The following is a 12,631-nucleotide window of genomic DNA, read 5'->3' on the forward strand; positions in this document are numbered from 1 at the left end:
GGGGGTGGGGGGGGGGGGGGGATGTTTTCAGGCTCAGTGCCCCACCTCGACCAGACACTCAGCTTGCAGAATATTTCTTCTTTCCGCACATGTGTGCGTGCGCGTGTGTGTGTGTGTGTGTGTGTGTGTGTGTTGTAACACAAACAACTCTCTAGCAACAAGAATAGCAAGAAAGAAAAGTCACCCAGGAATTGCTCTCCCCGAAGCGCCCTTCAGTGCTTGTTGGAGGCAGGCAGAGTTGTGCAGAGGGTCGGGTGGGGTGGAGGTAACTCTATTCTTCAGCTGCCCCTCCCCGGATAGAAGTGAAAGGCCTGCTCCGCGTTCTGTAGGCTGTGAACCACGGCTGCTCACGCGCTACTAACGTTTCCGCGCATTTCCCCTCCGCGTGCTGTGTGCGCATTGTTAATGGCATGGAATTCTTAAGCTGGGCAACATTTTGAATCCTGTTTCTTTTTTTCCACTTCAAATAGTGTAAACACTTCCCCTGTCATAAAAACCCTCAGCATCAGTACAGGGATATTCTCGGGTTTCCTTTTCTTATTTAAGACGTTTTCCTGTTTTTAATGTGTCCTTATTCTATATCATTTTAAGCAGTTCTACCTTCACTGATGAAATAGTATACAGTGTAATTTTTCTGATGTGTAATTTGAAACATACACCCGGCATGCCTCATTTTAGTGTGCTCTGCTTTACTGAGCTTCACAGATGTTGCTTCTTATTTATTTATTTTTGTTAATCTTCACCCGAGGATATTTTTTCCATTGATTTTTAGAAAGAGTGGAAGGGAGGGAGGAAGGGAGAAACATCTGTGTGAGAAAGATACATCAATTGGTTGCCTCCCCCATGTGCCCTGACCAGGGCCCTGGATGGAACCTGCAACCCAGGTACATGCCCTTGACAGGGAATCTAACCCTTGACCCTCCGGTGCACAGGCCAACACTCTAACCATTGAACACACTGGCCACCCCCCCCCCCCTTTTTTTTTTTTCCCCTTTATTTTTTTACTAATTGAAGACAAGATCCTCCACCAAAAAGATATGACACTCTTTATTGCAGTGGTTTGGAACCAAACCTGCAGTATCTCTGAGGTATGCCTGCATGTTAAACAGATGAAAAATAATAATAAACACATGTGAACTCCCTACCCAAGTTAAGAACTAGAATGTTGCCAACTAACTGAAAGGTGGGTATTTTCCCCAGCCTGTGCCCCCTTTTCACCTCGAGTTAACCACTACCTTGACTTTTGTGTTTATCGTTCCCTTACTTTTAAGAAGTGAGGAAAATCTCAAACAAGTTTTAAAAGTTTTAATTTAATGCTTTATATTTATATGATACATTTAATTTTTTGTTTGAGCTTTTCAGAATGGGCAGATTATAATCTTTTGGAACTTGCTTTTTTTAAAAAAAATCTTTTTTACTGATTTCAGAGAGGGAGGGAGGGAGGGAGGGAGAGGGAGAGGGAGAGGGGGAGAGAGAGAGAGAGAGAGAGACATCGACATCAGTGATGGAGAGAACCATCAATTGGTTGCCTCCTGCACCAGCCCCCAGTTGGGAATCGAGCCCGCAACCCTGGCATGTGCCCTGACCGGGAGTCAAACCGTGATCTCCTTGTTCATTGGTTGACGCTCAACCATTTAGCCACACTGGCCTGTGCGAAGCTTGCTTTTTTTTTTTTCCAACTTGAGTGTAGTTTCTGAGGTTCATTCATATTCCTGTGGTTCATTCATTCGCACTGCTGTAAAATATTTCATTGTCCATTCTGTGGTTGGTGGACACTTCAGATATGTCTACAATGTGGTTGTCATGCATCATGCTGCTGTGAGCATTGTGCACACAGCTCCTGATGCGTGTGTGCACAGTTTCTCCAGGAGTGGAATTGTGGAACCATGGGATACATGAATGTTCAACAGTAGAAGGTAACCCCACAGACCCTTCCAGAATGGTTGCTCCGTTATGCCCCTGCCAGTGGTGTATTAGAAAAAGTTTCTGCTAAACACCACCAGCACTTGGTGGTAAACTGAAATGCCCTTTTATGGTGCTTACTTTGTAGCTGGTAAGTGTTGTTAGTGTTCTTCAGATATTGATTTGTTTAATCTTCATGACAACCCTGTGAGGTTAGGTACTATTATTAATCCCCAATTTTCAGATGAGGAAGTAAAGCACAGAAAGGTTAACTGTTCAAACCAAAAATTTACTGATGAAGCAATGAGGCACAGAGAGGGTAAGTAAATTGCCCAAAGTCACAGAGCTAGTAAGCAGTGGGGGCAAGATTGGAACTAAACATTCTTACTCTTAAATTCTGTATACTGGGTATAAAATAGAATCTCACAGTGGCTTTATTTTGTATTTCTCTCATTACTAATGAAGTGAGTATTCTTTTCAGATATTTATTTCCCATTCTCTTTTCATGAACTATAATGAAATATTTAAAAACCATTCCCCTATCGTAGGGTGCTTAGGTTACCTGTAATTCTTTACTATTAATGCTTCTGGGAAAATCTTTGGCACATGTAACTTTTTTATTTCTTCTGTTTCTTATATATTTTTTGTTTACATTTCCTGAAGTGAGATTAAGAGTGGTACTTAGTGGTTAAAAATGGCTGTGCTCTTCTGGATTCCTGTGTGATCTTGGGAAAGTTACTTAACCTCTCTGTGTTGTGTCCTCATCAATAGAGATAAGTCTCTACCTTGTAGGAGTTTGTTATGATTGGAGGAGACAAATGAGTGTGCAGTGATTAGCATAATAATTCGATACGTGACAAAAGTGTTTTATCAGAGTTATGTGGAGACTTTTCCTAGTCCCCCCCTCCTCTTTTCCTGTCGTCCCTGAAACCGTATTAATTACTGTTGGGTCAGAAGGCATGAACAGTCACAGCCCTATGCTTCTGACTGCTATGATGGCCTCAGGGAATTTGGCCTCGGTCCAGCCTTTTCCTGGGCATCACCCTAGCTGTTGTGTGAGATCTGCTCTGTTTGTCCATTTTGTAGGAGGAAAATGTCTTACTGATATGTACATAGTAACCACAGGAACTAGTTCCTCCCCTCACCTCACACAAGAATACTCTCTGCCCGCACATGACAGCCTCGAGAAGTTAGACATGACCCTCCGAGGTTTGCTATCTGCAGAGAGGTTTGGGTGTGGAGAGTGCAGACACAGGACCGGCTGGCAGTGTACACGCACTCTCGCTTGCACAACACGGGCCAGTGTGCACATCCTCTTAGGGGTTCCCCTACAAGTCTCTTTCCTCTCTCAGCTTTTTCATCAATAAACCCCAGATCCTCTGAGGACATGAATAATGGATCAAATCTAGACAGACTATGCCATGAATACAGGCCATGTGCTGTTAGAGGAGGGGGGCTGTCCATTTGGGGGAGGGGAAGAAGGATGGGGTTTGCGTGGAGGTGGTGCTGAGCCTTTAGGACCGGGGCAAAGCCCAGCTCCTGGGCCAGTGGCTGGCGGGATGGAAGAGCTGAGCCCGTGGTGCTGGGGGCCAGGAAAGCACTGGGTGGGGTTCATTGGGCAGCTGGGTGGGGAGCAGCCACCGCGATCTTGGTCCCCTGAGAATTCACTCTTGGAGATTCCCCTGTAGGGGATGTGCCCAGACCGGCCTGCTTCCTGGCCACTGGCAGGCTGACTGCAGACTTGTTCATCATGGATGAAAACACCTTCTAGCACCTGTTCCTCCTACAGTGATGCCTAACTGCTGGGGGCCAGCAGAGCAGCCCTGGGGACTCCGTGCTCCGAGAACTTCCCCTTTCCTGGCGGCCCTAGGAAGGGATGGTCCATGCGGACTTTGATCTCAAGATAGCAGTCTTTACTTCGCACATCCCTTCCCTTTCTCTTTCATAGGGGAGTGCTGATCTAGCTTTGATCTGCTGCTCCTCAGAGTCGGGAAAGACTTGGAAAACCGGGTGGTGTTTCTATAGCTCTCCTAGTGTTATGGACCAAAAGAGGTGTCTAGGGAGTGGCGTTCCACACTTCTCCAGCCTTGACTGGCATCCGAGGGCCTTGGGAGTCCCTCGGTGGGGAGGGCAGGCCGTTGTTGAGAGCCTGTGGACGTCTGGGAGCCAGCTGTGGGGATTGAGGAGCTTAAGGAAGGAGTTGGCTGTAGAGCAGGTGGGGCCTTGGGAGTCCTGACCAGGCAGGGTGCAGGGACAGATTCCAACGGAGGTTCCTGGACCCCCCGGGAAAGCTGGGGCTGGGGTTGGTGATGCTGTGTGCACATGTCAACTCTTCTCGAATAGGTTGAGGGTCGGGTCTCTTGGGTCTGAAGAGAGCATTTACTCCGCTCGTCTTCCAGTTACAAACCCCTTCTGTCCCCAGATGAGGGAAGTGCACCCTCATCCTGGGCAAGACCAAGCCTGAATGGGCCAGAGCCCTTTGGGGATCCTGTGGACAGGAAGAGACCTGGGAAGGCTGGCGTGCAGGGCTCGGGGAGGGCAGGGCAGGGTGGTGTAAGACGGGCCAGAGCTGACACCTTGGTCGGCCTCTCTGCGGAGCGGGGGGCGGGCTGTTCCAAGATCAGTTGTCAGGTTCCCGAGTCCCGTGTGGCAAAGGCATTCCTGATGGCATTGGCCGTGTCAGGCCTCTGAGCGTGTACAAGGACAAGGGCCATCACAGAGGAGGCCGCTCACTCCGCCCAGAGCTCTGTGGCCGTCCTCTCCGAGTGCTGTGGTGCAGAGGCTGTACCAGCCGGGGTCCGGAGGAAGAAGCCGCGGTTCATTCTGAACACACAGGAGCCCTCCACGAGGGTCTGAAGGCGTGATGGAAGCCTTGGCCCTCAGGCGCTCCCAGTGTAGCTGGCCATGCCCTCTAAGGAAGGGGTCCCCGACGGGAGGGGTGCTGGCTGCAGGCTCGGGCTCAGACCCTGTGGTGGGCAGGACTGCTCAAGGGGGACTTTGTCAGGAGCGGGTTGATTCTGTTCCCTGTCTCACCCTCTACATGGACTCATTTGTCTGCAGACTACGCTTCGCCCCTGGCTCTCTGCTCTTGCCTTCATCCAGGCCCTTATTATCACAGACCTGGGGAGTGGTGTTAGTCTCCCCAATAGCCTTTAGGCCCCAACCTTTACCTCTGCAGTCCTTGTTCTGCTGGGACACTTGAGTGCCCATCCTGAAATGGAAATCGCTCTATTGTATTCACGCTGTGAGCCACACACCTGCTGTCCCCACACTGGATGCTCCCCATATGCCCAACAGCTTGCCCTTCCCCAGGCTGCCAGGCCTGAGGATTCCGTGCCTTTGCAATGCTCGGTCCCCCACCCGGAATTCCTCCTCCTCCCCCTCCTCCAGAGCCGCTGCCCATCTTCTGAGCCTCATCGTGAAGGTTACTTCGAGGTGAAACCTTTGTCAACACACGTTCACCCTCCCAGAGAGAAGTGACGCTCCTCCCCCTGTGCTCCTCCCCCTGTGCCCCTCCCCCCCAACCATGACCCTTGTATAGACTGTTTCTACTGCACTGATATGCTCTAGGGGTGTGTGTTTGTTTATAGGGCTTTTTCTTGCCTTTCACCTTATAAACTTGTTAATGTTCCTAAAATAATCGATCTGGTCTATTGTTCGGTAAGAAGCCATCCCAAAACGTAGTGGCAAAGAAACAGCAGTCATTGTGTTATGCTCTCAGAGTCTGTAGATCCAGAATCAGAACGGAGACAGTGGGGATAGCTGGTCTCTGTTCCTTGATGTTTAAGGCATCAGCTGGGAGGGCTCCAGAGCTAGTGGCAACACGCAGGCTGGACTGGAATCCTCCCAGGGCCTCTTCGCTCACACGTTTGACAGGTGATGCCAGCTGCTGGCTGGGACCCCAGCCGGGATTGTCAGCCGGGCACCTACATGCGGCCTTTCCGTGCGGCCTGGGTTTCCTCACAGCCCGGTGGCTGGGCTCCAAGAGGAAGAGTCCCAAGAGACCAGACAGAAGCTGTCTGGCCTTGTGTAGTCCAGCTTTAAACGCCATGTAGTGTCACTTCCACCATTGTCACAGGCCCGCCTGGATTCAAGCGGAGGGAGGCATGTGGGATAGAAGGTTGTGGTGGCCATCTTTGGAAAATAAAACCCGTCACACACGCTAAGCACTGGGTGCATGCAAATGGTAGTTTCAAAATGTGAGGGCTGAGTAGGGAAGAGTTGTGAAATTGGTGGCTGGGGGTGTTGAGGGAGGGTGAGATATGATCAACAATAGATTGTAGGAGAAAAGATTCTGTGTTTGAGGGGGAGGGACTTGGGTATGTAGAGTTGCTTAAAGGAGCCACTGTCAGGTTGGAAAATTTAAAAATATGCATACAAAAAATAAATAAAATAAAAATGTGCATACACACCAAGGCCCAAATGAGGAGAGCAGGAACAGAAAGGGAGGAGAAGGGATAGAGAGGCATCCATGTGTAGAGTTGTTTGGGTCTGGTGCCCGGTGTGTTGGAAGAGCCTGGACGATGTTTGGGTTGGGGACATTGGTGAGTGCAGGGACACTGGCAGAAATCGGAGGGTTGGAGCAAGAGCTGCTGGAGGTGGGGGGGAGGGGGTTCAGTTCCATTGTAGACGAGCTGCCTCCCATTCCAGGGGTTGGAGTTCATGGAGGTCAGCTGAGAGGTTCAGACAGAGGGCAGCTAGTGAGGCGCATCCCCAGAACGTGGTTGCTGAACCCCGGGGGAGTGGCGATTGAGGCAGAAACTGGGGAGGGGTACAAGCCTTGGGGCCTGTCTGAGCTGGGAATCTGAAAGGGCCTACACTGGCCCCACCCTCCCCCTCCAGCGCTCTCCCGCTTCCCTGCCCACAGTCACCATCACCACGCAACTATTTATTTTGATAGAACTTTAAAACTTTAACAAAGGTGCAAGAAGAGTATCGGGGACTCCCACAGACCCACACTTTTTTACATTTTGCCTTACTGGCTTTATCATCTTCTCTGTGCCTATCTATTTTTACATATGGATATACGGTCATGCACTGCATGGCATTTCGGTTAACGATGGGCCCCATATGCGAATGCGGGGGGTATACCATATGGCCTGGGTGTGTAGTAGGCTACACCATCTAGGTTTGTGCAGGTGCACACGATAATGTTTGCACAATGACAGCATCACCTACTGACACATTTCTCAGAGCATATCCCCACCATGAAGTGGCTGGTGACTGTATTCTTTTGTGACCCATTGGAGATTAAGCTGGAGATACTGTGAAATTTTACTCATAAGCACTTCAGTGTGTGTGTCCTAAGGACAAGGACCAGGGTGTGATGATTCCAGTCAAGAAGACTCAGGTGGACACAGTATGGTCTTCTTCGTATCCAAATTCAGATTTCATCCATCGTCCCAGTGACGTACTTTATGGCCATTCCCCCCCCCCCCCTAGACACTGTTACTCTACCCCCTCCCACTTTACAGACGAAGAAACTGAGGCTCAGAGGTTATAGTGCAGTGGTTCTCAACCTTCTTAATGCTGCGACCCTTTAATACAGTTCCTCATGTTGTGGTGACCCCCAACCATAAAATTATTTTTGTTGCTACTTCATAACTGTAATTTTGCTACTGTTATGAATCGTAATGTAAATATCTGATATGCAGGATGTATTTTCATTGTTACAAATTGAACATAATTAAAGCATAGTGATTAATCACAAAAACAATATGTAATTATATATGTGTTTTCCGATGGTCTTAGGTGACCCCTGTGAAAGGGTCGTTCGACCCCCGAAGGGGTTGCGACACACAGGTTGAGAACCGTTGCTCTAAGCAGTAGCGGGCTTGTCATCCACAGGACTGGCTCATCAGGGGGCAAAACACATGTCGGGTCAGGTCGTCAGTGTTCCCCTCAGGCCTGGGCCTGGGCTTAAGGAAGCACAGTGATGGGTAAAGGAAAGAAGCAGTAACGGGCTTGTCACCCACAGGACTGGCTCATCAGGGGGCAAAACACATGCCGGGTCAGGTCGTCAGTGTTTCCCTCAGGCCTGACACTGGGCTTAAGGAAGCACAGTGATGGGTAAAGGAAAGAACTGTGGGTTCCTTCCCACTGAGAAGCTCTGGCTGACCCCCTGTCCTGGCTAAGTGTGTTCATCTAGTCCAGGGGTCTTCAAACTTTTTAAACAGGGGGCCAGTTCACTGTCCCTCAGACCGTTGGAGGGCCGGACTATAGTTTAAAAAAAAAAACTATGCCGTAGTTTGAGGACCCCTGACCTGGTCAGATATGTCACGCATGTTTCACACTTATAGCACATTGTCACCTGGTGTGCTCGGGTAGCCTCCTTTCTCTTCTGACAAAAAAATAAAATAAAACCAACATGGCCCTGGCGTCACCTGGGGCATTGGGAGCTACAGGCCTTTCTGTGTGTCCTTAACAAATGCTTAGTGTCAGGGCAGCCTTGTCAGTGTGATGGGTCTGAGGCTACAAAACGTCTGAGCAACATTCAGAATTCCGTGCCAGGAGCCCTTAAAGATCTGCCTTCTCTCTTCACGGGTGCAGCTGGCGGGGAAAGGAGACGGGGGGCCATGAGCCGAGGTTCAGGGTATGTCAGGGGCAGAGAGTTTGCCAGAAAAGCAGGGTTCAGGTGTGCATCTGAGTGGTGGGAAGCAGAATACGCTGTTCCAATGTTATGACTCATCTTTTCCCCTTTCTTCCTCTCTCTCTCTCCAGACAGGCTCCGAGCTCAGCCCAGTTGATGGACCTGCTCCAGGTCAGATGGACTCAGGGCCAGTGTACCATGGGGACTCCAGGCAGCTAAGCGCCTCAGGGGCGCCGGTCAATGGTGCTAGAGAACCCGCTGGACCCAGCCTGCTGGGGGCTGGAGGTCCTTGGCGAGTAGACCAGAAGCCCGACTGGGACGCTACCCCAGGCCCAGCTCACACCGCTCGCCTGGAAGATGCCCACGACCTGGTGGCCTTTTCGGCTGTGGCCGAAGCCGTGTCCTCTTACGGGGCCCTTAGCACCCGGCTCTATGAAACCTTCAACCGTGAGATGAATCGCGAGGCTGGGAGCAACAGCAGGGGACCCCGGTCAGGGCCCGAGAGCTGCTCTGCTGGCAGCGAAGACCTCGACACGCTGCAGACCGCCCTGGCCCTCGCGCGGCATGGCATGAAACCACCCAACTGCACCTGCGATGGCCCGGAATGCCCTGACTACCTCGAGTGGCTGGAGGGGAAGATCAAGTCTGTGGTCGTGGAGGGAGGGGAGGACCGGCCCAGGCTCCCAGGGACTCTGCCCCCCAGTGAGGCCAGCCTCCCAGCACCCAGCACCAGGCCACTCCTCGGCTCTGAGGTCCCCCAGATACCTCCCCCAGAGGGCCTGCCTCTGTCCCAGAACGCCCTGAGTATCGCCAAGGAAAAAAACATCAGCCTGCAGACCGCCATCGCCATCGAAGCCCTCACACAGCTCTCCTCCGCCCTCCCTCAGCCTTCTCACTCCGCCTCCCAGGCCTCTTGCCCGCTTCCTGAAGCCTTGTCCCCTCCTGCCGCCCCTTTCAGATCTCCCCAGTCCTACCTCCGGGCCCCCTCGTGGCCTGCGGTCCCCCCCGAAGAGCCCCCACCCTTTGTTCCTGAGAGCCCTGCCTTCCCCCCAGCAACTCCTAGAACAGAGTTTCCCGAAGCCTGGGGCACCGACACCCCACCAGCAACTCCCCGGAGCTCTTGGCCCATGCCTCGCCCAAGCCCCGACCCCATGGCTGAGCTGGAGCAGCTGTTGGGCAGTGCCAGTGATTATATCCAGTCAGTATTCAAACGGCCCGAGGCCCTGCCCACCAAGCCCAAAGTCAAGGTTGAGGCTCCCTCCTCCTCGCCAGCCCCATCCCCCGTTCTCCAAAGGGAGGCCCCCACACCATCCCCGGAGCCGAGCGCCCACCAGAAGGCCCAGGCCGCCCTGCAGCAGCACCTCCACCATAAGCGCAGCCTCTTCCTGGACCAGGCCCAGAACGCCTCCTTCCCCGCTTCCTCGGAGCCTCCTGCTCTCGGCTGGTGGGCACCGTCCAGCTCACCTGTCCCTCGGCCTCCGGACAGACCGCCCAAAGAGAAGAAGAAGAAGCCCCTGACACCCGCTGGAGGTGCCCTGGGAACGGAGAAAGCCACTCCCGGGAGTAAGCCCAGTGTCCGGAAGCCCATTCAGATCAAGAAGTCCAGGCCCCGGGAAGCGCAGCCTCTCTTCCCGCCTCTGCGGCAGATTGTCCTGGAAGGGCTGAGGCCCCCGGCCACCGAGGATGCGCAGGCACATCCACCTGCCCCCGCCCCTGCCTCGCAGGGCTCTGCTGTCCCCCTGCCCCCAGAACCTTCTCTTGCGCTATTTGCACCTAGTCCCTCCGGGGACAGCCTGCTGCCCCCTACTCAGGAAATGAGGTCCCCCAGCCCCATGGCAACCCTGCAGACAGGCTCTGCTGGCCCTCTTCCCCCCGCCGATGACAAGCTGGAAGAGCTCATCCGGCAGTTTGAAGCTGAATTTGGGGATAGCTTTGGGCTTCCTGGCCCCCCGAATGTGCCCGTTCAGGACCCCGAGAACCAGCCAATGTGTCTCCCAGCCCCCGATAGCCCTTTGGCTACCCGCTCCCCCAAGCAAATCAAGATCGAGTCTTCAGGAGCTGTGACGGTGCTCTCAACCACCTGCTTCCATTCAGAGGAGGGAGGCCAGGAGGCCACACCCACCAAGGCCGAGAACCCACTCACACCCACCCTCAGTGGTTTCCTGGAGTCGCCGCTGAAGTACCTGGACACACCTACCAAGAGTCTGCTGGACACACCTGCCAAGAGAGCCCAGGCCGAGTTCCCCACCTGCGACTGTGTCGGTAATGCCTCCTGGGGGTCGGGCGGGCAGAGGGTTGCAGCCCAGGCGTGGGCTCCTGGGGCTCTGTCTTTCATCTGGCAAACACTTCCTGTGTGCCAGCCACCCCGCTGGGGGCTGGGGGCTGGGGGCTGGGGACGCAGAAGTGAGCTCACAGGCCAGTGGAGAAGGCATCGAAGGAGATGAATGCTGATGCTTTGTGGTTCACGCAGGCATGTCCCCGTCCGTCCGTAGAGGTAGGCACCGATGGTTTGTCACGCAGATTGAGGTCAAGGCACCGTGGAGGCCTTCCTGTGGGAGGTGGTGCTGGTTCTGGAGCCTGAGCTTGGTGCCTGTGAGGGGGTGGGGCTTATTTGGACCGTTCTTGCCCAGGGAGGAGCAAAAAGGGAAGGGCGTGTGGGATAACAAAAGGCAGCTTGAGAGGCAGGCAGGGGCCAGTGAGCCAAGGCTGGGCGTGGGGCTTGATTGCATAGGTACTAGTGAGCTTCTGGGGGCTTTAAAGCAAGTGATGACCTTCTGCTTCTGCAACACTCTTCCGGCCTGGGCTGGAGAGGAAGGGTTGGTGCGGGGACCTGTAAGGAAGGTGTCTTGAGCCAGGCAAGAAATCACAAGAGTCTGGACTGAAAGAGTGAGTGGGTTGGAGGGCCTCTGAGGAGGAGGGAATGTGGGGATGAGGACAACCCAGGTCTCCACCAGGGCGATGGTCCCTGAGAACACAGGTTTGGAGGCGAGGCGATGAGTTCTGTCTGGATGAGCTGAGTTTGAAGGGGCTGAGAAACTGGAAGCTGGGTTAGGGGTTGGGATGTAGTTAGCGTCCAGGTGGTGGCTGAAGCTATGGTGTGTGTGAGAGCACGGAGGGGTTGGTTGGTGTCTTGCCTTCCAGAGTAAGAGCAGTCCCGGGCCTGTGAGGACCGCGCCCATGGACTTCCGCTGTCTGGGGCAGGTGGGGGCGGTCAGCGGAGGGGGGCGCTGGGGTCACTGATACACTGGCTCCAGGTCCGCTTCAGACTCCAGTTCTCTGGTATTTGTGGAGTGTTCCCTAGGACAATGATGGCAAACCTATGACACGCGTGTCAGAGGTGACACGCGAACTCATTTTTTTGGTTGATTTTTCTTTGTTAAATGGCATTTAAATATATAAAATAAATATCAAAAATATAAATCTTTGTTTTACTATGGTTGCAAATATCAAAAAATTTCTATATATGTGACACAGCACCAGACCAGAGTTAAGATTTTTCAAAATGCTGACACGCCGAGCTCAAAAGGTTCGCCATCACTGCCCTAGAAGATACGTGTGTTTCGGATGTTGACCAAAAACGACGTTGATGCTGGTGAGGAGCATGTTGAGTTCTTGCCGATGAGGAGGAGCTGGGCTGTCCTGCCCGTCCAGCTTCCCCAGACTCCTGGGGTGCCGGCAGAAGCATCGGTGACGAGGACCCACTTGGGGAGCAAGGGAGAGTGGGCCCAGGGCTTCTGTCCGGGAGCGAACAGATGGGCCGGGCCCTCCGGACGCTCACAGACGTGCCCGGGATTGTGGTTCCCACCGAGGCCTAAGCCTGGACCTGCCTGATGAGGATGCGACTTTGAGGGCCTCTTGTTTGCCAGCGTTTGGGAGAGGCTTGTTCTGGTCACGGGAGCTGGGCTCCCTTGGCCTTGTCGTGTGTGTACGTACCCGTCCCCGCTGCCGCGGTCTCGGTGTTCCTCCCCCTCCAGGCCAGGAAGTATCCTTACCCGGCACGTAGGACACAGCTGATCCTTCATAGATATTTTAATTGTCAGGTTCAGTTATGTGGGCATTGTGTTTGATCAAACTAGCTTTCTTAAAATATGAGTTCTAATTCCATCCCTGCTTCCGGGGCTGTCGTGAGGAGTCAATGAG

General features: G+C 53.1%; 1 protein-coding gene across 7 annotated transcripts in view; it reads left to right on the forward strand.

Annotated features, from left to right (window-relative positions):
• The window catches only part of TET3 (tet methylcytosine dioxygenase 3), an 85,901-nt gene that overhangs the window by 40,226 nt on the left and 33,044 nt on the right, over window positions 1-12,631 (forward strand). For 5 of the 7 annotated variants that reach the window (XM_005869423.2, XM_014542251.1, XM_005869420.2 and 2 more), the window contains one exon: window positions 8,623-10,753. In XM_005869423.2, coding sequence (XP_005869485.1) covers window positions 8,623-10,753 — 2,131 coding nt within the window. The remainder of the gene's footprint in view (window positions 1-8,622; window positions 10,754-12,631) is intronic. The other 2 variants (XM_014542252.1, XM_005869424.2) reach the window with 1 other exon arrangement.

Source organism: Myotis brandtii, unplaced genomic scaffold (genome assembly GCF_000412655.1).
Source record: "Myotis brandtii unplaced genomic scaffold, ASM41265v1 scaffold294, whole genome shotgun sequence".
NCBI lineage: Eukaryota > Metazoa > Chordata > Mammalia > Chiroptera > Vespertilionidae > Myotis > Myotis brandtii.